Source organism: Sycon ciliatum, chromosome 7, assembly GCF_964019385.1.
Source record: "Sycon ciliatum chromosome 7, ocSycCili1.1, whole genome shotgun sequence".
Taxonomy (NCBI): Eukaryota; Metazoa; Porifera; class Calcarea; order Leucosolenida; family Sycettidae; genus Sycon; species Sycon ciliatum.
In genome coordinates this window covers 10,516,943-10,540,665 of record NC_088649.1, presented here as the reverse complement: position 1 = coordinate 10,540,665, position 23,723 = coordinate 10,516,943, and the positions used below count along the sequence as shown (strand labels likewise).

At 49.2% G+C, this 23,723-nt stretch overlaps 1 protein-coding gene across 2 annotated transcripts in view; it reads right to left on the bottom strand.

The window, feature by feature from the left end:
* The window catches only part of LOC135820959 (uncharacterized), a 229,129-nt gene that overhangs the window by 63,934 nt on the left and 141,472 nt on the right, over positions 1-23,723 (bottom strand). For both annotated transcript variants that reach the window (XM_065334020.1, XM_065334018.1), the window contains exon 11: positions 18,575-18,673. In XM_065334020.1, the coding sequence (XP_065190092.1) occupies positions 18,575-18,673 (99 nt within the window). The remainder of the gene's footprint in view (positions 1-18,574; positions 18,674-23,723) is intronic.

The following is a 23,723-nucleotide window of genomic DNA, read 5'->3' as shown; positions in this document are numbered from 1 at the left end:
GGCGCGACATGGTCTGTTGGTGCTTGTTCAGCTGACTTAGGTACTCCACCTCCCAACGACTCTTGACATGCTCCAGTGTCCGACTGAGGTAACGCAATCTCGATGACATCTGCGCAGCGTCCAGGGTACCTGCTGGCTTCTCTGACGACATCCAGATTTTACCCATCATCATTGCAGGGGTTACTGGTGGCTCATCCAGGCTATCAGACACATAAGCTAGCGGACGACTATTCACCACTGCTTCAACCTCATACAAGAGGGTCTCAAGCTCCTGGACCTTCAGAAACGCTGTTCCCATTACCTTTTTCAAGGCAATCATCACTGTACCAACCATTCGCTCATAGAAGCCTCCATGCCATGGTGCAGCTGGAGGATTGAACATCCATGGCACACTCAGTTTGTCAGATGCCGCCTTGAACGTTGTAGCGTTGTCAGACCTGATCCGAGACGGCAAACTACGTCTCGCGACAAACTTCCGAAATGCCATCAAGAATGACTCGGTACTTAAACTATCGACCACCTCCAAGTGAACTGCTCTGGTGGGGGCACACACAAACAATGCTATCCATACCTTCGGAGATGACTCACCACGGCGCACGTACAACGGACCAGCATAGTCGATGCCGGTAGTTGCGAACGGCCTCTCGTGAACAACTCGGTCTTCCGGCAGCGGCGGGCAGACTTCTGAGGCAGCCTTAGCCTTGTAGCGGCGGGCAGACTTCTGAGGCAGCCTTAGCCTTGTAGCGGCGGCATGTAACACATCGCTGAGTAATGTTGCGTAGCGCCCGTCGACCACCGATAATCCAAAATTTCTGACGGATGAACGACAAGACTCCTTCTACACCTTGGTGCATCCTTTCAACATGCATTTTCTCCAACAGCAACTCGGTCAGATGATGTTTGCCTAACAGGACTGGGTGCTTGGCTCCATACGCCAACTCGCTGTGCTGAAGTCGTCCCCCGGCTCTGAGCACTCCATGCTCATCCAGAAACGGTGCAAGCTGATACACCTTCGACCCAGGCTTCACTGGTTGACCTTGCTGGATCAGCTCAAGATCCTCAGCGAAACATGCGGCTTGAACGATGCGGTACAATACGTTGTCTGCTGCAAAATAGAGTTCAGCACGAGGCTCAGTGTGCTTCCACTGCAACATCCGAGTCACCATGCCCTGTGCCCTCGACCATTTACTGAATCGGAGCCACCATTCCTTATCAGATTCTCGACTACAGGTGGTGGCTGACACTCGTACCTCTACACTGGACTCATCTGTAGCTGCGGTTGAGGATGCGGTGGGCCAGTCATTGGGCTCCGTGATCCAGGTTGGTCCGCCCCTCCAGAACGGACTACGGATCTGCTGTGCACTACTCCCACGCGACGGTAAATCTGCTGGGTTGTGAAGGCCCGGGCAATGGTTCCACACAATGCCGACCTTCTTCGATATCTCTTGGACTTGACTGACGCGGTTAGCCACAAATGTTTTCCATTTGTACGATGGATTACTGATCCAATGAACGGTAGTGAGACTGTCAGTCCAGCCATAGACTTGCGTGACGGTCACACGCAGCTCCTTCACCACAAACTCAGCGTAGCGAGCCGCTAGACATACTGCTTGTAACTCAAGGCGGGCTAACGTGGGCGGAGACACAGGTGCCACTTTGGCCTTGGCAAATACCAAGTGCGACTGTCCATTGACGACGGCATACAAACAACATCCAAACGCTTTCTCACTGGCATCGGCGAAGGCATGAAGCGCAATCGGCGTGTCAAGATTGCAGCAAATCCAACGTGGTATGTCAATGCTCACCACTTCGGCCAACTCTCCCCACCATTGCGCACATGCGGCTGCGATGCCATCAGGCAACATATCATCCCAGTCGCCTCCGACTTTCCAGGCTTGCTGTAGCAGTATCTTTCCCGGCACAACTGCCGGTGCTGCTAGACCTAGCGGATCAAACACTGATGCAACACACTTGAGGAGGGATCGCCGGGTCCAAACAGACGGCCTATCGGACTCGCCTAGCGCTGCTATGCTGAGCAAGTCATCACTGGTTTTCCATTTCAGACCGAGGACTTTATCTCCGGCCTCTGGATTGCACGGGATTTCGTTGCCTCGCCACTTGCGTAACTCCATGCCAGCTTCCGTAAGCACACGCACGCTGAACTCTTGCATCTCCTTGGCTTCCGAGGCATTTGAGACACTAGAGACCAAATCGTCAACGTAGAAACTCGTGAGCAAGAGATCAATACGATCTCGCTCTTTGGGTGCAGACAACGCCCGTAGCTCCTTCAAGTGATGCTGAATCACCGCAGTAAGCATGTACGGCGAGCAGTTTACGCCAAATGGCAGTTTCGTTAGCCTCCAGGTTAACAGTTCATCGCTGTCGCTTCGACCGGGCCACAAGAAACGCAGGTACGGACGGTCTTCGGGATTAACCGCGACCATGAAGAAAGCCTTGCGGATGTCCGCTTGCAGCGCGCTCTTATATTCACGGAAGCGTAAAAACATACCTGCGAGACTCGGCAATAGCGACGGTCCAGGGTCAACCATGTCGTTCAACGACTTGCCATCTGGAGCCGTCGCCGAGGCATTGAACACCACTCTTAACTTCGTGGTTGCAGCGTGCTCGCGAAATACACCATGATGCGGTACATAGTACCCGGCATCGCTCTCACATGGCTCCAGCTCAATTGCTCCAAGCTCACGGTACTCCCTGATCAGCACATCATCATAGAGCGCACGCTTCCCATTCCTCTTCAGCTTTTCAAGAAGCCGCGTTGCGATGACTCTAGCTTGAGTCCCCAACGTGTTCTGCATCGATTGCTGACACCAACGCTGCAGTCACGAATGACGCCTCAGCACCCGAGTCCAGGAACACTCGAACCTTCGCGTTTCGAGTTCTTCCCTCAACTCGTGCCACTCCGGTCATCAGCCGCACACTTGGCGAGTGTAGACAGCACGACCCAACATTCTTCTCCGTAACTATCTCAGTCGGTTTCTCCCGGCTGTAACCTGCTCTATCCAACACATCATGTATTAGCAGGTGGTGTTTCCTCTGGCATTTCGTGCATCTCGAGCCTGACCGACATTCTCTGGCCATATGGCCATACTTAAGGCAGTTCCAGCAGAGTCTCTCTCGCTGCAGAAAACCCTTTTTCTCTTCCTGTGGCAGCGACTTTAGCTGCTTCTCTGCATCTGCGACCGATATCGCCATGCACTGTGCCGACGCCGTGGGCCTTGGCACGGATCGTTCTACTGGCTTCCTGGCAGTATCACCCTGTCGTCCGTGCGCGACCTGGTAAGACGCGCCGTGCTCCTGTACCTGGCGCAGTGACATCCCGTAGCACTGCCGTTCGACCAGGTACGTCTTCATCTCAGGTCCGCATTGCTCCAAGATTACCTGCTTTGCCATTGCTTGCAGCACCGGGGCCATTTTACCTATATCGGCGCTATACTTGGTGCCCACCTCGCCATCTTCTGTCATAGCGAGTGTGGCCCACACCTCTACCTCTCGGCAAACACGGACAACGTATTGATGAAACGACTCATCTGACCGCTGCCTGCCTGTCAGCAATGTCTTCCACGCTTTATCCGGAGTCTTTCCGAGCGAGGCAAGCAACTCTCGCTTTGCTTCCTCGTAATTGTTGCATCCAATACATATCCTCTCCGCTTTGCTACCCGCTAGCGCGATGCGCAGTCGCAGCAGCCATTCGCTTTCTTCGAACTCGTTCTTGGAACAGATGTCCTCGAACAGGTCAAGATAACGCTCCAATGGCTGCGTTCCATCATATGAGGGGATTTTCATCAACGGTTGACGCCCCTCGCTGTGACTGGGAGATTCCTCTGTACCTCCCATCGCGGCTTTACCCTCACCCTCATGCGCATTGGCGATGCGCTCGTTAATCTCGTTTAGTGTTTTGGCAAACTCGGTGCGGAGCGCCTCTCGCCGTCTGGCACTGCGCTCCTCACGCTCCGCGTACTGTTGGAGCCTCTGCTCCACATGTACCTTCAACAACTCGCCTTCTAATCCTAACCGCTCTCCATTGTCGATAAAGCTGGCTTCCAAATTGTTCCATAGTTCCTCTGCCATGCTCGCTCCTATCCTGGCGTGGTCGCCAAATGTTATGAACCCTCTAAGATTCTCTAAATTGTCAGGATCGTACGACCACACGGCACGAGGACAACTGTTTTCCTTTACACAGTATATTTCACTTCATCTGATAATTAACAATGAACAATAATAACACCAGCTATTTATAGCATGCAAAAACAGCGTACATGCAAAAACATACGCATATAAAACTGGACATAACAGCGTATACAGCAAAACACACACAGCGCATATAGCGTATGCCATGCAGCAACATCAGCGGTACGGCGGAGTCGAAAGACAACATTGCGACGAATACAATGCCATAAGCGCGAAGGCCTTTCCCAATTGAGAACTGGTGGTTTACAACAAATAGTTCCTCTCGAATCATACCGGAACTTCGCAGCATGAAAAAATAGAATCACGCAACCACATCACTACGGTCCATTTCAAAATATAGACGCGTGGAATATTTCAAATTTGGCTGGAGCTTTTCGAGAATTTGCTTCGGGATATTGCTCAGGTGCTTCCCCCAATTACTCTCATATAGATTTTTAAGCGATTGGATAGCAAACACCCAATTTCGAAATTTTATGCACAAAGTGATCACAGATTTTATGTGGTATAGATGCTGGCCTAACGGTTTTTTCAAATCACGCGTCTATATTTTTGAAATGCACTGTACAGTTGCCATTTTTAATGAAGCGAGACTAGGCATGCAAGGAAAAAATGAACCATACCCAAAATATCCACCAACACGCAATGGGAGGGCGGGTGGGACACTGTTATATCTCGCTCTCATCTGCTCGCACGCCTCCCACTTCCCGTCACAATGTACCATTGCTAGCGAAATGAGAACTTGCTCATCGGAGCTTCAAGCTTCGATATAACAGTGTATTCTTCGAAGCGCACAAGACACACAAAACATGCATGGGATAATCATATCCATTACCATGCACTGGCAACATTGTAATGGCTTGTGGAACAGCCTAATTCCCAGAACTGAGAATGGCTGCACTGTAAGTGGCTGCTGCCATTGATGCCAGTGCAACGTCTCGGCAGTAGAACTGGTGGAAAGTCAACCCACGCTTCCAGTCACCGGTATCCATTATCCCGGCCGTAGCCACTCCTGCCAGGGCCGCCACAGATGTGGAGGCCACACGAGTCGAGTGGGCGGAGAAATCTGAAGTGCTGATCCCAGCTTGTGATGGCACATTATATAGCCAACGCGCAACCGTCGCGGACAACACCAGCTTGTGTGGCTTCCGGAATGACACTAAGAGGGATGGTTGTATGCTGTCCGCTTTACGCCACGATGCGGAGCGCGCAACATACACCAACACAAGTTGTACCAGGCAGAACCTCCGTACTGAAAAAGGCACGAAACAAACTTGCTTGAGAGGCTCCCCAGAACACAGTGTCTTCTTTGAGCGCAGCAGGGACAAACTAATAGAACCATCAGATGTTTGGTGAAGGTGGTGAGACAGCATACATAGTTCCCCCACATCAATACGCACCTGCCAGTGCCAGAATCATGGGCAAACTTAGAGTGAGCCGCTTATTGGGAAGCTCGTCTGGCCAGGAGCGTAGCATATCAAGCACTGTCTGCACCTTTCAGGTGAATGCATACGGTGGCTGCGGAGCACAGGGGTTGTAAACGGCCTTCAAAAGCCAAGATACGGTATAGTGAATGCCCACTGCTAATCCATCTACCGGAGACAGGCCTGATGACAGAGCCGACCGATGCCCAGACAGCATCTGGAATGCCCGTCCATCCTGAAACTGGTGTGCGAGAAAAGTCAACACCTGGTTCTGAGCTGGCTCCACCTGTCCACCACACCAGTGAATCCAACATGTCCAAGCTTTGTCATAGTGACGTGCCACGCTAGTCCGCCTGCAGGGAAGTAAGAGGTTGGACACCTGTTCCGAAAATCTCTACAGCGCAAAGGAATTCCGAAGATGGTCTATGCAACCAACTGCAGTTTGCAGTTCAGAATCAGGGGGGTTTGCCCAGAGAACCCTCCACCAGATTGGGCCAGGCTGAAGGAAGAGTTGGGGAACTGGTGGTCACTTGCAGCAAAGCCGGAAACCATGTTGCTCCCGCCATAGAGGAGATACCAGTATAAGCTGAGAAAATTCTGCATCTGCACTTGCCTGATCACCCTGCCGAGGTTGGGAGAATGCATACACGCTCATTCCTGTCCAGTCCAGGAAAAACATCTGTAGTCACTGCCTCTGGGTCCTGGTGCCAGTACACAAATGTTGGCGTCTGACCATTTGACTGTGGGGGCAAACAAGGCGAGAGAGCAACCACCCAAAGAAACTGACAAGGGTCTGGAGCTGGGCACGCTATCCTGGGTAGGCTGCAGATATAGGTCGCGTTGGTACTTAAGAGTCCATGGATCGACGGAGAGCCGTCTCCGCTTTTTGGCGAAAAGACTAGGCGACCCCCCCGAGAGGCAAAGCCCAGTCTTGAGCCGAGAGGGTGAACAACATCTGTCAATGTCTGGCAGCAATGCCTTGACATTCCAGACCTCCTCTGGCACTACCACTCACACAGCCAGAGGCAGGAAATGCCTTAGGAGCGGCCTCGCTTTGCTACATAGTTGGTTGTTCAGTAATTGGCCGTTCTGCTGCCCTGGTTGGGGGGGGGGGGATCCGGCTTCGGTTGGCATAGCCACGACCTGCCGGGCTGTATTGAGTCTGGTTGTACGGGCTGGTGTAAGGCTCCTACCTGGAGCCACCGCCGTGCCTGCTGACCCCAGTACCTTGAAAAAATTGGTGATTACCTGCTGACGCCCCTCCAGAGCCAGACTTGCTGTCGCTTGGCTGCGGAGGAGCTCGAGCATCCTTGTCTTGTTTCACAACCAAGCCTTGCGCCTTCTGGAACTTTGCCTTGGACTGAGTGTGTTCCGTCGGTTCCGGGCCGGATAGGGCCGTGCTTGCTTCATCAAATGGCTCCTCCGCCATAGTTACCAGGCTCTTGTCAAAATATTCAAGAAACTCCTGGCGTCTCAGCACCGAGAGCTTGTTGTTGGCATTGCCCCGTAGACAAGCCAGCCGGCACCATCTCCAAAACTGCTTGTGGGTCCAGGCCTTTGCCAGCGTCCTGCGCTGCCTTGCCTTCCATCATTAGGGCAGAGAGAGGACCCAAACAATCCAGTTCACTGCACTGCAGCGAGTACAACGTGTTGTCTCGCGACATCTTGAATGACTGCCTAGCAGCAGGTAAATTCAGCACCTCCTGGCCTAGCTGAGGTGTTACTGCCACGTCCACCTCCGGCCGGGAAAACTGCTCTACCAGATCACTCCACTCCTTGCCCTTCGAGGGCTTCCTGAAGCAAGTCTGAAGGAACTGTTTTATCTTTGAGGTCACCGGAGCATGCTCCGGGTCGTCCGTGCTCGCGTCCACACACGAGGGTGCCTGCCCACTCGTGGTGTCGTTCAAATCAGCATCACTCGAGCAGCCCTACACACTCGAGGAGCTGAGTGAAAGCAATAGACTTTCATCTGACAAACCAGACTTGGGCATGCCCAAGGAACTGGTGATCTCCTGGGATTGAGTGTCTGCACCCGACCTGGTAAGTTTAGGCTCCGATCCATTGGACTGCGAGGACTGGCCCCTGGCCAAACCCGTTCTACATTCCGCTGTCGCTTCCAAAGTGCATAGACGATCATTGATCAGATCAAGGAGATCTACAACAGCTGGCGAACAGCTTGCCGGAATGAATTTTCATTCATCTCTAACCGCGAGAAGAATAGCTCACATTTTCTAATCACTTCGGTCGAGGGGAAATGAAAGAGGCAACTGTCGTGATGTGGTTTGGTGATCTTTTTCATGCTGTAAAGTTCTGGTTGGATTTGAGTGGAACTATTCTTGACGTCATACCAAGAGTACATAACCTGCCAAGAGTGTCCACCTCGACTATGGGTGCTGTCCCGACAGAATTTCAAGTTGACGTCATATTTATGATGCCATGCGCACTGTCCACGGATTATCAGACGAATCCGGAACCTGTGGTAGACCAAAGCCTATCTGATCCTGTACTGATGATTGCAAAGAAAAAACGTGTGATGCGTTGACAACCGTACACATGTTGTAAATCACTGGTGCAAGGAGCTTTGCATCATAAATAATGACATCAACTTGAAATTCTGTGCGGGCAGCAGGTATGTGGGAGTTGCATATGTACTCTTGGTCATAGGCAATACACTGTTATAATTATGGAAGCTTGAAGCTCCGACGTGCAATAGACCTAACAGTACTACAAAACTTCTCAGACTACTGCCCCTTGTATGGGAGACATACATACACTGGACAGAGAGCTAGGCCGATGGAGGGCTCTCACTGTGTGATACTGGATCTAATCAGTGTGTTGAATAGCTATTCGAGGTAACTAATGTTTACTCGGATAGTCTGGAGAAACTCAAGTTCCGCCAAATCTTCCGGGGAACAAATACGATGTGCATGGCTAACCACTTTTTTTGCAAGAGTACGGACGAAATTAACTTTATACTAATGAGAACCGTACGAGTCGAACATAATGTATAGAGCCGTGAAAGTTGGTTTGCGGTACATAGATGCTAACATGCCAACTAGACATGTTAACCGATACATCAAGGCACAACAATTTACTGGATGTCTAATTTTCACATAATTGTATAGACTTTGGAGAAGGATTGAGAGCATTTAGGTTGCTAAGACATGCCTCACTGCCCAGCTCGCCGTCAAAATACATAAATGAATCAACAACAAACTGAACGTAGAAGTCTGGTCAGGTAATTGACTCCCAAAATCCAAAAAAGATGTTGGCTAGCACTGGACCCAATAGAAGCCTTATAGCGATGCAGTCGACTTGCTCATACCTTACGTATCCAAATGAAAATTCGACACCATTCATTACCATTGACATCAACTGACGAAATGCTGTTTCAGGGAGCCATGGTGCATCAAGATCTTTAGTCTTTACTATGGTACAAGGCACCAGCATATACAATATGTCATTGTATATCAGTAAGTTCATCTAGCGGAACGTTTAGAAATAAACTCACACCATCAAACCGCATATATACTTTGAAACAGTATACTGTTACTTTTGTCACCCTACAGTCCTACACCATAATTATTAGTATCATGTTATCGTGGTGGCGTGAATTTCACACTGTTTCACATCAATGTTTCACATAGGGCCGAGTCGGGTGGCATTTTCTTCGGGTATCGGGTTCAGGTAGTTTTCCACGGGTAGCATGGTACCCCATCAGGTAGTGTTTCCATGGTAACACCACAAAGCACCCCTTCCCGTATGCAGTGGGTAGACATGTGGAGTAATACATGAATTTGTACACGTGCACTGTACATGATGTCATCTGCGACTTCGGATTTTCGGGTACTATTCTGTACACCTCTACCCGAGGTCCTGACGGCCCTCGTCGATTTCTATCCTGCTTTTATACCTCGATATTTAGGTACTTGTTTCCCTTCTTCCCATGCTTCATCTTCCACTCTCCTCTCCCCATTTCCCCATTTTTCTTGCGATATTTATGTGGGAGACTTCCGTGATAAGCATCCATTTGCTTTTGGAGAATCCTTTTAAATAAATACAATACAATACAATACAATACGGGTAGCACGGGTACACGACTGCCTGTGCACACCACTAGTTTCACATCCTCTGAACTTGATGATATGCATGTATGTGCAATTTTAACTTCAAAAGGAACGAGAAAGCTGTGCTTTGCTTTATCTACGTCATCATGCGTGATATTCACACTGATAGAAAAGACTTTGCAGTACGAATATCAGGTACATGCTGTTGTAATTTTTGCGGATAGCTAAGGATAAAAAAGACAGAGGGCGGGTTTTCAAGTTATCCATTGTTTGTGTCCAACACTAACAAATATGAGCAAGCTAATGGTGACTCAGAACGCACAACAATTAGCACAACACTGACTGATGTCACACTGACATTCATCGACCCGATGCTTAGCTGCCTCACGTCTAGTATGCGCAAGCCAAAAGCCTTCCAACTTTGAAAGTTCCAATTTATGAAATAACGTAAGAAAGGGGAAGGTGAGTGCACTCAAGGCAATGCCAAGCTAAATATTATAGCAAACTAAAATTGCTAGCTATGATGATGACGAAGGATGAAGTACCATGGTAAAGAATGGCCACGGCTCACTTCGAGAAAACCAAAATAATGACCACCAAACTTGGGAGGCTTATGTTGATGGAAGTTTCCGGAGGAGTAAACTGTAGTTATCACCAACCCTCATCGCGCCCAGTTCACGCCGCTATCACGTGCGTCCTGAACTGGGCGCCCTGTCGTGCAGTATTGAACTGTCCTCAAGCCAGTCACGTATTTGGCAGCCCAGTGTGCTGTCTACCGGATCGCAGCGTTTAGAAGCGCCAAATGCGGCAGGGTTTAGAGGGTTTGGAAACGTGCCTCTAATCACGCGTACAGCAGACAATGTTCTTTTAACAATTAACTCCCAGTATCGAGTCAGCGAGAATTGGTATAATGCACACAGGAAATGGCAAGCAGATAGTCGAGCGAGGGAAGAATTCTACGTGCAGAGACAAACCACAAACTACTGCCAGAAGTCCAGAAGTGGAAACGCAAGAAGAAGAAAGCCTGAGCCGACTTTCAATGCTAGAGCTAGATCCTCGTAAAGGATACTTGGTGGAACAACAACAATACACATGTATACAAATATGGTAGAGTACATAAGCATGTAGCAGAGTTCGCAGGAAGTGGTTCATCTGCGCAACGTTCCAAGGGTCATGCGTAGCCTGGTACTCTACGTAGCCGACAATGGCAACATGATAAAGGCTACATCCTGTAAACAAAATGTTGCCCCGCAGAAGCTTGAGAAATGCACAAAATTAGGAAATCGCGCAACGAAAGATAAATCGCAAGAAATCCGTGCAGGCACTACAGATACTCCTCCGCCAGTGTACAAGCAGTAGCGGTACACGATAAGAAAGGGAAAGACACGGAAAAGGAAAAGCCGAGAAAACATTAAACAGAAAAATGAACGCGCCGAACAAATGGTTTAGCAGCAGCAGAAAGGGGAGAGCTAGGAGCAGCAATGGAAGAAGCAACCGCAGCACTCGTCAGGCGAAATTACTGGTCAGTCGGCGACGAGCATTTTTCACAAAAATTTGCGTTTCAACTGCTGGAAGAGTATGCGTGTACTCGAGTCTCATCCTGAGCACGTTTTTTTCTTCTTTTTTTCAGCTTCAGTATGGCTGTATTTTTCATCGCAAAGCCGTCCTCGATTGTTGTGTTGTGTTCGTTGTTCAAACGAAGTGGACATTCAATCATAAAGGCAGAGGACATAGGAGCCTGATTGGAGTTTCCCTTGGCATAGGACGGCCACACAGAGACACTTTGGGATTTTCTGAATATAAAATACCGTACGCACGATGCTGAGATCAATTTGTGCGATATCAAATAATTGTTTGTGATCTACCACATCGAGCAGAACGGGATCCAAACACAAGCTTACCGACGGTTAGGCTGCCGACCTCACTGGACAAATGATCCCTGGCTTCACCAGACGCCAGAAGTCGGACACCATGTCCTTTGCCGCGACGTCCATCTCCAAAAAGAACTCCATCTTCGTCGTGAAAAGGCTTGAAATACTCAATATTCAACCGAGATTCGCGGTCTCACCCTTTCTCAGATCGAATCATTTTTTGTTGTAACAGTTGCAGGGCAGATCCCCGCCTCTACTTCAACGGAAGATGGCTCCAAAGCATGCCTGGAACAAGCCATATCGAGGTTGCAAGCCACCCCTCTCAGCACTTTTTTTGAAGAAATTCAATATTTCAATGGTGGAAGATATACTATGAAGAGAATTTCAAAAAGTATGTTTCGCGGAGCGATCGCTCAACCTACGTCAGTCAAACTTTGCAGGATGGTTCAGACGTACATGCTAGGCATGGAACCACAGAAGATGATATCATAGCTGGCACACAGAGTCACACACACAGCAGATTCGTGTGCACAGATACTAAATTAGTGGACGTCGTCATCTTCTTCCCGCTGATCTCAAATGTACTATGACGTGCTATTTCGCCTGACGTGAGACTGGCAGCTCCATGCGCGGGTTTCACGTGGTCAATGGAGATGGTGCCCTCTCGACCATTCAACTCAACCACCAGAGACTTGGCCAAACGGGAAAAAACACGATGAGGACCGGTATAAGGAGCCTGGAGTGGCTGACGGTGTCCATCAACGCGGACGTAAACATGAGTGCATGTGGAGAGGTCAGCACTGACAAAAGGGACTGGTCGGGCCTGAAGGCGAGTGTCAACCTGAGCTGGTCGGATAGAAGACATCTTGTCCCAACGACGCGCAACATATTCCGCAGTAGGCACCCAGTCGTCGTTGGGAGTGGGAGTGAGGAAGTCGCCTGGGAGAACCATAAACGAGCTCGGCAGAGCTGCAGCCGAGATCAGTCCGGAGAGATGACCGGATACCGATGAGAACGAGAGGCAGTGCAGCGACCCACTGGTGCGGCTTCGGTTGCGCTTTGATGGCGGCCTTCAGTTGGCGGTGGAAGCGCTCGACTAAGCCGTTTGCCTACGGATGATAGGCAGTAGTACGACAGCGATTACAGGTCGTCCCTCGTTAATACATAATCTCTGGGACTTGACAAATGTTATGTATTAACGGGGTTTATGTACTAAACGAAAGTGTACATAATTTGCTTGTATACCAGAATTTTTCACTTTTTTCAACTTTTCTGAGTGTTTCTTGCTGCAATGACTAGGGAGCGAGATATTCTTGATTCCCTCGATATAACATAAAAATTATGTTATACATGTAAGGGTCACAGTCAGCGAAGATTCTACAGTTTTATGATACATGCCCAGCCGCGCCTGTACAGTCACTCGAAAAAAACAGAGCTTTGTCGGTTTGTGATGTGCGCTCTGATTTCTGAGCGTCCACAAGTAGAAACTAGAACACGACGTGCCTCCACTGGAAGGCCAAAAGACCAACAAATTATGTACTAATGAGGTAGGTGGCATGCGGGTACGGAGAAATGTTATGTACTAACGGGGTTTATGTACTAACGAATTATGTACAAACCGACAAAATTTGTATGGAAGTGACCACGTTTCGTCCGGGACTTGAGATTTCTTATGTACTAACGGGGTTTATGTACTAACCGGACTCGTATTAACGGGGGACGACCTGTAGTACCAAGAAGATGCATTAGCTGCTGGAAGAGAGCCGATTCGAAATTCGAACCACGGTCAGTCGTGATGACAGACGGCACGCCAAAACTAGCAACCCATGTCGACACAAATGCCATGGTAGTGGTCTCTGCGGTAGCATCGGTAATGGGCACGGCTTCGGACCAACGGGTGAAGCGATCGACACAGGTCAATAAGTAGCGGAAGCCCTGGCAAGCCGGTAGCGGGCCGACCAAATCAATGTGAATATGGGCGGACCGTTGATCCGGAGAAAGGAAACGGGTGAGTGGGCTCCGTTTATGGCGGTGAACCTTGGTCCGCTGGCACTCGGGGCAAGTACGGACCCAGTGCTGGATATCACGCTGCATGTGCGGCCAAATGCAACGCTGAGGAATCAGACAGCGGCTGGCTTTGATGCCAGGATGTGAGAGCCCATGCAGGGAGTCGAACACCTGGCGACGGAAGGCCATAGGCACGTACGAACGTGGTGTGCCAGTTGAAGTGTCACACACCACGGAACGGCTGGACTCGGGAACGATGACATCCTGGAATTGCAGGGTGGTATCTGAAGCAGAACGGGGACGCTGTCAAGGTCCGTGGTTGTCGCAACAGTGAAAGCGTCATAGTCCAGTGGCCGGACGAAGAGGAAGTCCACTGAGATGGAACGGGACAGAGCATCAGCAACACAGTTTTCGGTGTCGGAGATGTGCCGGATATCAGTCTTGATTTTGCTGATGAAAGCCAAGTGCTGGCATTCACGGGGTGAGCGCGCTGGCGAATGTACACGTATCGCATAGATCAAGGGCTTGTGGTCCGTGAGGATGAAGAACTCCCGACCCTCGAGACAATGCCGAAAGTAAAGTGCCGGACGGCATGATACATCGCGAGCAGCTCACGCCCGAAGGTGCTGTACTCAGCAGGCTGGAGAATGCTAGGGGCTGCCATGTGTTGTCTACCTGTTGTTGGAGGACGGCGCCAATGGCAACATCCGATGCGTCAACGGCAAGGCTGAGGGGAGCATCAGCAACAGGATGAATGAGTTGCGTCGCCTGTTCTACAGCGTCCTTGGTGGCCTGAAAGGCGAAGAGTGCCTCAGGAGAGAAGCTGAGTGCAGCGTTGGCGGCCTTGGCCGAGCGAAGTAGCAAGCAGAGAGGTTGAGTCAGCACTGCACAGTGTGGGACAAATCGTCTGTAGAAGTTCACAAAGCCGAGGAATCTCCAGAGTTGACGAACAGAGGTAGGCTGCTCAAAGGCTTGAATAGCAGCAACACGATCGGGCAGCGGAGCGATGCCAGCCGGAGAGACATGATGCCCGAGGAAGTTGAGACTCGACTTGGCAAAACTCACACTTGTGCGGTTGAATGAACAGCCCGTGCTCTGAGAGACATTGAAATAACTTACGGAGATGTACATGATGTTCGTCGAGTGAATGACTGGCGATTAGGAGATCGTCAATGTAGCCGTAAACGAACGGCAAACCGCGGAGGACTTGGACAAGGAAGCGCTGGAAACTCTGTGCCACATTACGCAGGCCGAATGGCATCCGAAGGTACTCGAACAGACCGAATGGAGTAGTGATGGCAGTTTTCGGGATGTCGTTAGGATGGACGGGCACTCGATGGTATGCCTTGACCAGGTCGAGCTTGCTGAAGACCGTGCAGCCAGCAAGGTTAGCGGCGAAATCGTGAAGGTGGGGAATCGGGTAGCGATCAGGCTCAGTGACGGCGTTCAGGGCACGATAATCGCCACAGGGGCGCCAGTCTCCGGACTTCTTCTGAACCATGTGCAGAGGAGAAGCACAAGGACTAGATGAAGGCTGGATGATACCCTGTTGGAGCAAGACGTCAAACTCAGCGCGACCAGCTGTGAGCTTGTCTGGTGACAGACGGCGGGGCGAGCAAACTGAGGTGGGCCGTGAGTAGCAATCACATGCTGAATACTGTGCTTTACAGGGCCCAGAGCAACATTGGCCTGTGGCAGCAACTCAGGAAAGTCACGTAGAACAGCAGTGCCCAGAGAGTCACTAGCAGGCGTAGCGCGGACAGGACCGATGGGCACAGTAGAGTCGAGGAGACCAACAGAGGAAAGTTTGGTACGGGAATCATGCAGACAACGATGATCCAGGTCAACATGTAGGCCGTTGTGGGCTAGGAAGTCTGTCCCCAGGATAGGCGAGGTGACGTCCTTAATGACGAAAGTCCACGCGAAGTTACGTCGGAGGCCGAGCGTGAGCAAAAGCGAACGTTCACCAAAGGTGCGAATAGGTGTCCCATTAGCAGCCTGGAGCTGCACCACCCATGGCGGGCTGGGCTTGTCACTAGCACGGGGTGGGATGACACTCACTGCCTCCACCCGTGTCAATCAGGTACGACAGGGTCGTTGCGGGATCGCGGATGAACAGCAGACGGCCGGGAGCAATGGATGAGCCAGGGGTGATGGCCGCCTTCAATGCCTGGCTCCCCTGTTTTCCGACTGGGAATCCGTCTGCTATGTGCACCCCGGTCTTCAGTTGCGGGCGCGAGTTGCGAACTTGTCATGGTAAAAACACAAGCCGTCCCGTCCCGCCTCGGGCTATCACTCCGAGATGCAGAGCGGCTAGCGGAGCGGCTTGCAGAGCGGCTAGACGACCGCGAACGTGACAGGTGGTCAATGGCGGCAGTAAGCACAGCAACTTGTACGCGCAACTCGCTCATATCATCACTAGCCGCGGCGGCAGGCACTGGGGCGGAAGCCGGCATATTGGCAACTGCGGCTGGCCTGACCGAGGGAGGAGACACCCCCGTAATGCGGTCCGCCATCTCCGCAACTTGAGCCAGCGGTAGTGTGGCGGTCGAGGAGGCCAACACCATCTGGATGCCGGATGGAAAACGTTGAATGAAGAGCTCACAAAGTAAGTTTGTATCCATTGGTGCGTTGCTCAACAATTGCTGCATGCGGCGCAGCAGCTGACTGGGTGTCCGGTCGCCCAGCTCCTCCTGCGTCAGTAGCTGGCGTAGACGCTGCTGCTGGGAGGTCTCCGTGCGACGGATCAGAGTCGCCTTCAACGCGTCGCAGCACTGTTGAGCCGGTGGAGACAGGATAAGGTCGCAGACCTCGACAGCGACCTCGGGCTCTAGGGCGCCGATGACATACTCGAACCGGGTGGTTTGCCGTGTAATGGCTCGTGTGGCGAAAACTGCCTCCACCTGTGCGAACCACAGGGCAGGTGCCTTGGACCAGAAAGGCGGCAGCTTGACGCTCACAGCATTCGTTGGAGCCAGTAGAGCGCTGGCCGTAGTTGGTCACGATGCAGCACGATGATTGGCAAGTAATGCGGCACTCGGCGGAGTGGGGTCTGCAGGGCCACAGATGGGGCGGCACTAGTGGCAGCAGATGGAGTGTTGCCGGTGGCGGGCGCTAGCTGGAATAACGGCGACGAACTAACGTCCAGCGGTATAGACATTGTGAAACAGACTCGACGAAGGCTCGGGAAACTAAAGAACGTTCAGGGTCACCAATTTAGAGGGTTTGGAAACGTGCGTCAAATCACGCGTACAGCAGACAATGTTCTTTTATTAACAATTGATTCCCAGTATCGAGTCAGCGAGAATTGGCATAATGCACACAGGAAATGGCAAGCAGATAGTCCAACTAGGGAAGAATTCTACGTGCAGAGACAAACCACAAACTACTGCCAGAAGTCCAGAAGTGGAAAAGCAAGAAGAAGAAAGCCTGAGCCGACTTTCAATGCCAGAGCTAGATCATCGTAAAGGATACTTGGTAGAACAACAACAAAACACATGTATACAAATATGGTAGGGGACATAATAATGTAGCAGAGTTGACAGGAAATGGTACATCTGCGCAAAGTTCCGAGGGTCATGCGTAGCATGGTACTCTACGGAGCCGGCAATGGCAACATGATAAAGGCTACATCCTGTAAACAAAATGTGGCCGCGCAGAAGCTTGAGAAATGCACAAAATTTGGAAATCGCAGAGCGAAAGATAAATCGCAAGAAATCCGTGCAGGCACTAAAAGGGTCAGTGTTAGGCTGGTCGCGTATGTGGCAGGCCGATGGGCGACCGGCAAGGCTGCATTCGCATTTGGATCACCGAAGTTATACAAGTGCTTCGACTGCACCCTGGTGCACATCAGGGAGGCTTCTGGGGCCCAGGCAGCCAGTAAGCGGATCAGGTATGCGCAGGCGGAGCAGCAGGGCAAGATGTGTGCCGGAAACTTACCGTCATCCGATCAACCTCATGGTTGTGTAGCTTTAGACAGCCGACACTCATTACTAAGTAATGAGTGTCGGCAAAAAGAATTCTGGCCTTCTGCAAGCAATAACAAGTCTTGTTATTGCTTGCAGAAGGCCGGAATTCTTTTTCTTTTCTTTCGCTCTTCCCCTTTTTCCAGGCATGGCTTCATGTTAGAGCAGTAAATAGCAGTTAGATACTCAGTAAGTCAAGCTTCAGCGTGTCAAGTTTGGCATAATACAAGAAGCGCGCTATCTCCAAACAGTTGTGTGTTTATGGTGTGAGTGTATATGCAAGAGTCCGCGGTCAAGTGAGGGGGGGGGGGGGGGGGAGTGATAATTGAAGATAAGCAAAAGAGGGGAAGTTATGCGAACACAATGTGAGGCAGACAGGATGGCACTATCCCTTCGTACTAAACCACATGTAGAATGGAGCTTGTAGTGCATACCTAAAATAGCAATAACAATCCCGATGATGAGCCGTCAGCATCTCTATCACGAAACGTTTCCCAATAGAGATGCTGACGGCTCATCATCTTCTTCATTGCTATCATCATGGCCTAAATCAACCTCCGTTCCAATCAATGTGTTTGTAATTCAGCACCATGAGTGCTTTGAGGATATTAAAAAAAGTTGAGCAACTCACTGGCTGAAACGACCACCTGCGTTAAATGAGAATTGATATATCTGCCCCCCCCCCCCCCCCATTCGGTGCAATACTGGTGAACTTTGTCTGCTCTAGAGCCATGTCAGCTGAGTCAGCGACCCGGTTTGCGTATACTTGAACCGGTTTGGAAAAAGAACACCGGGTCACCTGTGACCCGGTTGGGAATATAGAGTCATTATACATCGGGGAGTCTTAAATAGTTACAACTCCGTACTGCAGTAGCCACACTTGGACGGACCCGGCGCTGGCCCAGTTGCATGGGTTGTGCCAGGTACAAGTGGGCCTGATTGGCTTGAAATCCTAGTGCAGACAATGCATAGGTGCACTCACAGCTCTCAAATGTGCCGCAGTTTTTGAAAGTCAACGACATATGCATACTTACACAGTCTGTCAAATTAACCTGCGCTTTAGCATTGCACAATATCTCAGCACACTCAGGAAAGCCTTTCTTGCAGGCTATGTGGAGAGGTGTACGACGCTCCTACAGCACACAAACAGTCACCAACAGGACTATTCATTAGTTGAAGGTGCTGAACAGGGACCAAAAGTCTAAAGAAAAATTGACAGCCACTACCAGGATTCGAAAATTTTAGACCAGTGATGTTCAAACCACGGAGCTATGGTATAGCTGTCATCTCAGCAAAAACGGTTCAATAATGTATTCAGCCTAAAAAAAACTCACACTTCCTCTAACACTACCCAGGCTGGAGGGGGGGGGGGAGGGAGGAGGGGAGGAAGGAGGGTGGGAGGGGTTTCAGCTCCCACTATAGGCACACTCTTCGATTAGCTCAATCCCAAACTGCTGCTAGTACTTGAGAAACCGAATGTATCAGACGCACATTGGTTCAGTGAGTAAAAAAAATTGAGTGTGTGTTGAGTGAGTTGAAAAGGGGAAAAAAGCACTTCGAGATATCTTTAGCAAAAAGAGTGTAACACGAGAGAGCTTGGAAGCTCAGGGCCCTATGCTATGCTTTTTAGCCTTGATGACCTAGGCAAAAAAACATAGGAATGTTATAAATTTTTCATTTCTCCTAATTTTTTCCAAGACATAACCTGGGATTCGAACCCGCACTATCGCCCTGCATGCATCCCCCGATACACTTCACATACAGACTAATTCTTCCAAGTTGCTTCAAGTTATGATCTTGCATTTGAAAATCCTATTTGAATATCGTACGGTACGGGACAGATACGGTCGAGGGTACTACGACACCGTCTACCACCTTGATGACCTAGGCAAAAAATCATAGGGATGTTATATGAAATTTTCAATTCTCCAATTTTTTTAAAGGGGAAGTTAAGGCAAAAATTAAAATTTCACCAGTTGTAGTCTTCGGGGTGCTGAGTCGAATGGTCGTGGTCCGAGGAAGCTGAGACGCTCCCTTCCTACTTGAATCCCAATCGAACTCGCGCACTTCCACCGAAACTGGGTGACTGCGCCCTTCTAGATGGGGATTTGTATGCAAAAGTCGAGTCGACTGGTTTTGGTCCGAAAAGGCTGCGATGCAGCGTTCCTCCTTTATTCCCAATCGAACATGGTTGAACAAGCGGTCACGTGCTCCTGCGTACGCCAGTCACCTGGTCACCGTGCCTGCAGGGTACAACTTACTAGCCTGTTTGATTTTTTTTGGGTGCAGTCCTGTCACCCGAGTTGAACCTTGGTGTGAAAGTTGTCGCCTGCTGGCGTGGTGACCAGGTGATTTGGGCACCCAGGAGCACGTGACCGCTTGTTCAACCATGTTCGATTGGGAATAAAGGAGGAACGCTGCATCGCAGCCTTTTCGGACCAAAACCAGTCGACTCAGCGTCCAAAAGACTAGAACATATGTGCCAATCGCTGTCATCCGTGCTTTTATAAGAACGAAGTGGCGCTTTTAGTGACATTTTGCATACAAATCCCCATCTAGTAGGGCGCAGTCACCCAGTTTCGGTGGAAGTGCACGAGTTCGATTGGGATTCAAGTAGGAAGGGAGCGTCTCAGCTTTCTCGGACCAAGACCATTCGACTCAGCACCCCGAAGACTACAACTGGTGAAATTTTAATTTTTGCCTTAACTTCCCCTTTAAGGCATAACCTGGGATTAGAACCCGCGCTATCGCCATACATGCATTCCCCAATACACTTCGCTTTCATACTCATTCTTCCAAGTTGCTTCACGTTATGATCTTGCATTTGAAAGCCCTATTTGAATATTGTGGCCAGCAGTTTGTGGACAGCTGTGTTTGATGGTACGGTACGGTACGGGACAGATATGGGATAGCGCCAAGCGTGACACAAACACACAAACAAAAAAACAAATACCAAACGAGAGAGCTTGGAAGCTCAGGGCCCTACGCTATGCTTTTTTGCCTTGATGACCTAGACAAAAAAAGCATAGAGATGTTATAAATTCTTATAAATTTCTCCTTTTTTTTAAAGGGGCACTCCGGCTTCATTTTCGACGCCGAGTTTTCGATGCCAAGACGAAGGTTGGTGAAAGAGAAGACCCCTCGAACAAGAACGAGTCTCCAGAAGCGATCGAGTCGAGCAGGAAGACGACTTTTGAATTTCGCCGAGCGAGCGCTGATGACGTAATGAGGGATTAGCTTGCCAGTGGAAATGCATCTGCGCACATACATTTCACATACTTTTTGGCCAATTTTCAATCGAAGAGGAGGTTGTTTTCTATGTTCTCTCAACGTCGTGAGCGATCCCGTCTTCTATACCCTTCCAGGTACCCTGAAGGTCCTCTAGAGGAGAATTTATCTCCAGCAAAGCGCTGTTGATCCGCTAAATTCGTCTCGAGACATATTCACCCAGTGCAGTGCTGATAAATGTAGAATGTTGAATCTGTGATAATTGTCGACGATGGAGAGAGAGGCTGATAGCGGCTAAGCCGCTGTCGCAGGGAGAGTGAAGCTGCTGGAAGTAACAACGGGGAGCCCGTTTGTATCACCTGAACAACCAGACCAAATCGGAGGGTGCCTCGTTGCTTATCGTGAATATTACACCGACATGAATTACTACAAGTATACTGGTGAGTTTTTATCTTGTTTTGTTCGTATGCTAGTACCCTGGCCTGGAGTTCTCGTCAGCAAATTCCTACAAGTATTCCCTAGCGTTTTCTAAACATTCCGTGTAGTACTGAATACGTGATCAAGTATTCCGATTTGGGTAGATGTGGAATTTGGACATGTATATTATAAAAAAATTATATTTTCCAAATAGAGCGTTTGTAGAGAAATGGTTGCCCAACTACAACAAAAGTGATTCTGCAGTTCTACAACTTGTACTGAAATCCAGTCAAAGTAAAAATTATTCTTCATGACAGTTGGGGTCAATGGAATCTGATCCAGGCATAACGAATGGTGACGCCTGCCACCCCGGGATAGCTTGACAGATTATGCTAGCATAATTTTTCGCATAATTCCTGCCAAAATCGAATAATCGCATAATTCGAGGCAAATTGCATATGAATCGTATAGAATTGGAATAATCCGCCTGTTCGCATCGAATTCCATACAGTTGTACATGTTCTACAAGTACAAGTACAAGTAGATGCACCAGGAAGGCGTAGGTTTACGACTCCCCTGATAACATGTCCAGTCCACTACAATCAGTGACCAGGGTGACGGTCATAGCTAGGTCGGACGGTGCGTTGACCCCATTGAACTTTTGCTACTACAGTACAACGCCCTCTACAAAACAATTCCCCTGTTATTTTGCACAGAACCATTATACATGTACATGTACATTAGCAGCATACATGTATGTGAGCATAATGCGGCATAATATGATAACTTTTAGCATAAAAATAGCATATTTTTGCAATTTTTTCAGCAATGCGAAAAGCATAATTTCACGAAAATATTAGCATAATTTGTCAAGGCCTACCCCGGGAACGAATGCCCATTTGGTGGGGGATACCAAAGTACTCGAAAGTCTTGCGTGTTTGAATGTGGCATTTGGAAGTTTTATGATCTCTGGTCAATGCAACATACAATAGCCATCATGAATTGCAGGCCTCCAACGCAACTCAGACCAGAATTGGCAGTTCCCTAAGTTAGATGATTTATAATTCCATGGCCCCAGCTGTAGTCACGTATAGAGGTCTTTTTGCACATTATTCTTATAGTCAATAAGTTTATACTGATGTCCACAAGCAACGGCAGTTCAAACTTCACTGATGTGTTCATGAGCAGAGAGATTTCTCTCCATTATTTCTGTTGTGCACACAGGTCTGTCCAATATGCATTGACCGTATTGGGTATGGTATCTGCTCGAAGGGAAGCGCTGGAGCCACAGTCCAATTATACAGGCTTTCAAGAAACAGAGAGGAGCCATTTTTGCAAGTTGATACCTGATGTGTACCGACAGAATTCTCACGAGGTACCTTACGGACTACGTCTGGTGTATACTTAATAGTACTCCTTCGACTACTGTCTATAATCAAGTCGACTGAAACAAGTTTAAACAACTCTGACTTCAAACGAGCCGTCGATTAGACAAACAAACCATTCTCTCATATACTAGAGCACTCTGACAACTGACCTATTCCTAACGATTGCCACCGCTTATAAATATGTAGAGTGCTGATTGGAATGTGCTCACAATCTCAACAATTCAGTGCAATAATTATTTGAACAATGTGTTAGAAATTTTTCCACTTTTCCTTCCATAAATGTTGTATCCACATAATAATCCACAGAGCTGCAAAGTTTCTCAGGGTATCAAATTAAATCATTTCAAATACAGTGAAATTGTTCGTGGACATTATAGCGTAACTTGTAGTTCCCTGGTCCTTTTCTTTGCTATAAATTAATCCTTTGCTCTCTAGACGCCGGCGAGTCCAACAGTGAAATTGTTAGTTCATCTTTATGTGGGTATGTGGGGGGGGGGGGGGTGAATATATTTATATATAAGGCCCCGGGACCTGCAACTGTAATACCACAGTACAGTAGCCGGCAAATAATTAGAAAACAGAAATGCATGTTTCCATCATTGTACGTGGACGGGCGCAGCAGGCCGAAGCTATCAGCCGGAACAGGATTTACAATCACCTAAAGATACTTGAGCTATTCCAGTATTCTCCGCGAGCTGTCCCATTCCACAATGGTTCATGCCACCATTATTTCTGGTAGTATCCATGTGCATAATTCCAAGACCATCTCGGATTCTTCAGCAATTTGTGCCTTGGCAAAAGACAACGCTTGACTCAGTCACTGGGGCTGTCAAACTCAGTTCCCATCACAAATGAACTTCAATTTCTCATCTGTTTCAAGTATATGTACTGCCATGACTTGACCATGCTTCATCCACAGCTGGGCGAAGATTGTGGCATTGAATTCCATAGCGCACCTTCTTGCTGCCATGCAGGAGCATGTTGAGAGAAGTGAACAAATTTTTACTAAAAACAACAGCCACTGAAGAGGATAGCAATAGCCTTGGGTGAATTTCCTGCAGGTACAAGCTGTTGGTAGGTCTACTGGTCGGTCTCCATATCGTCAAGTTCAGAAATCACCTGTACTACACATCTTGTAGAAGGGATCCTG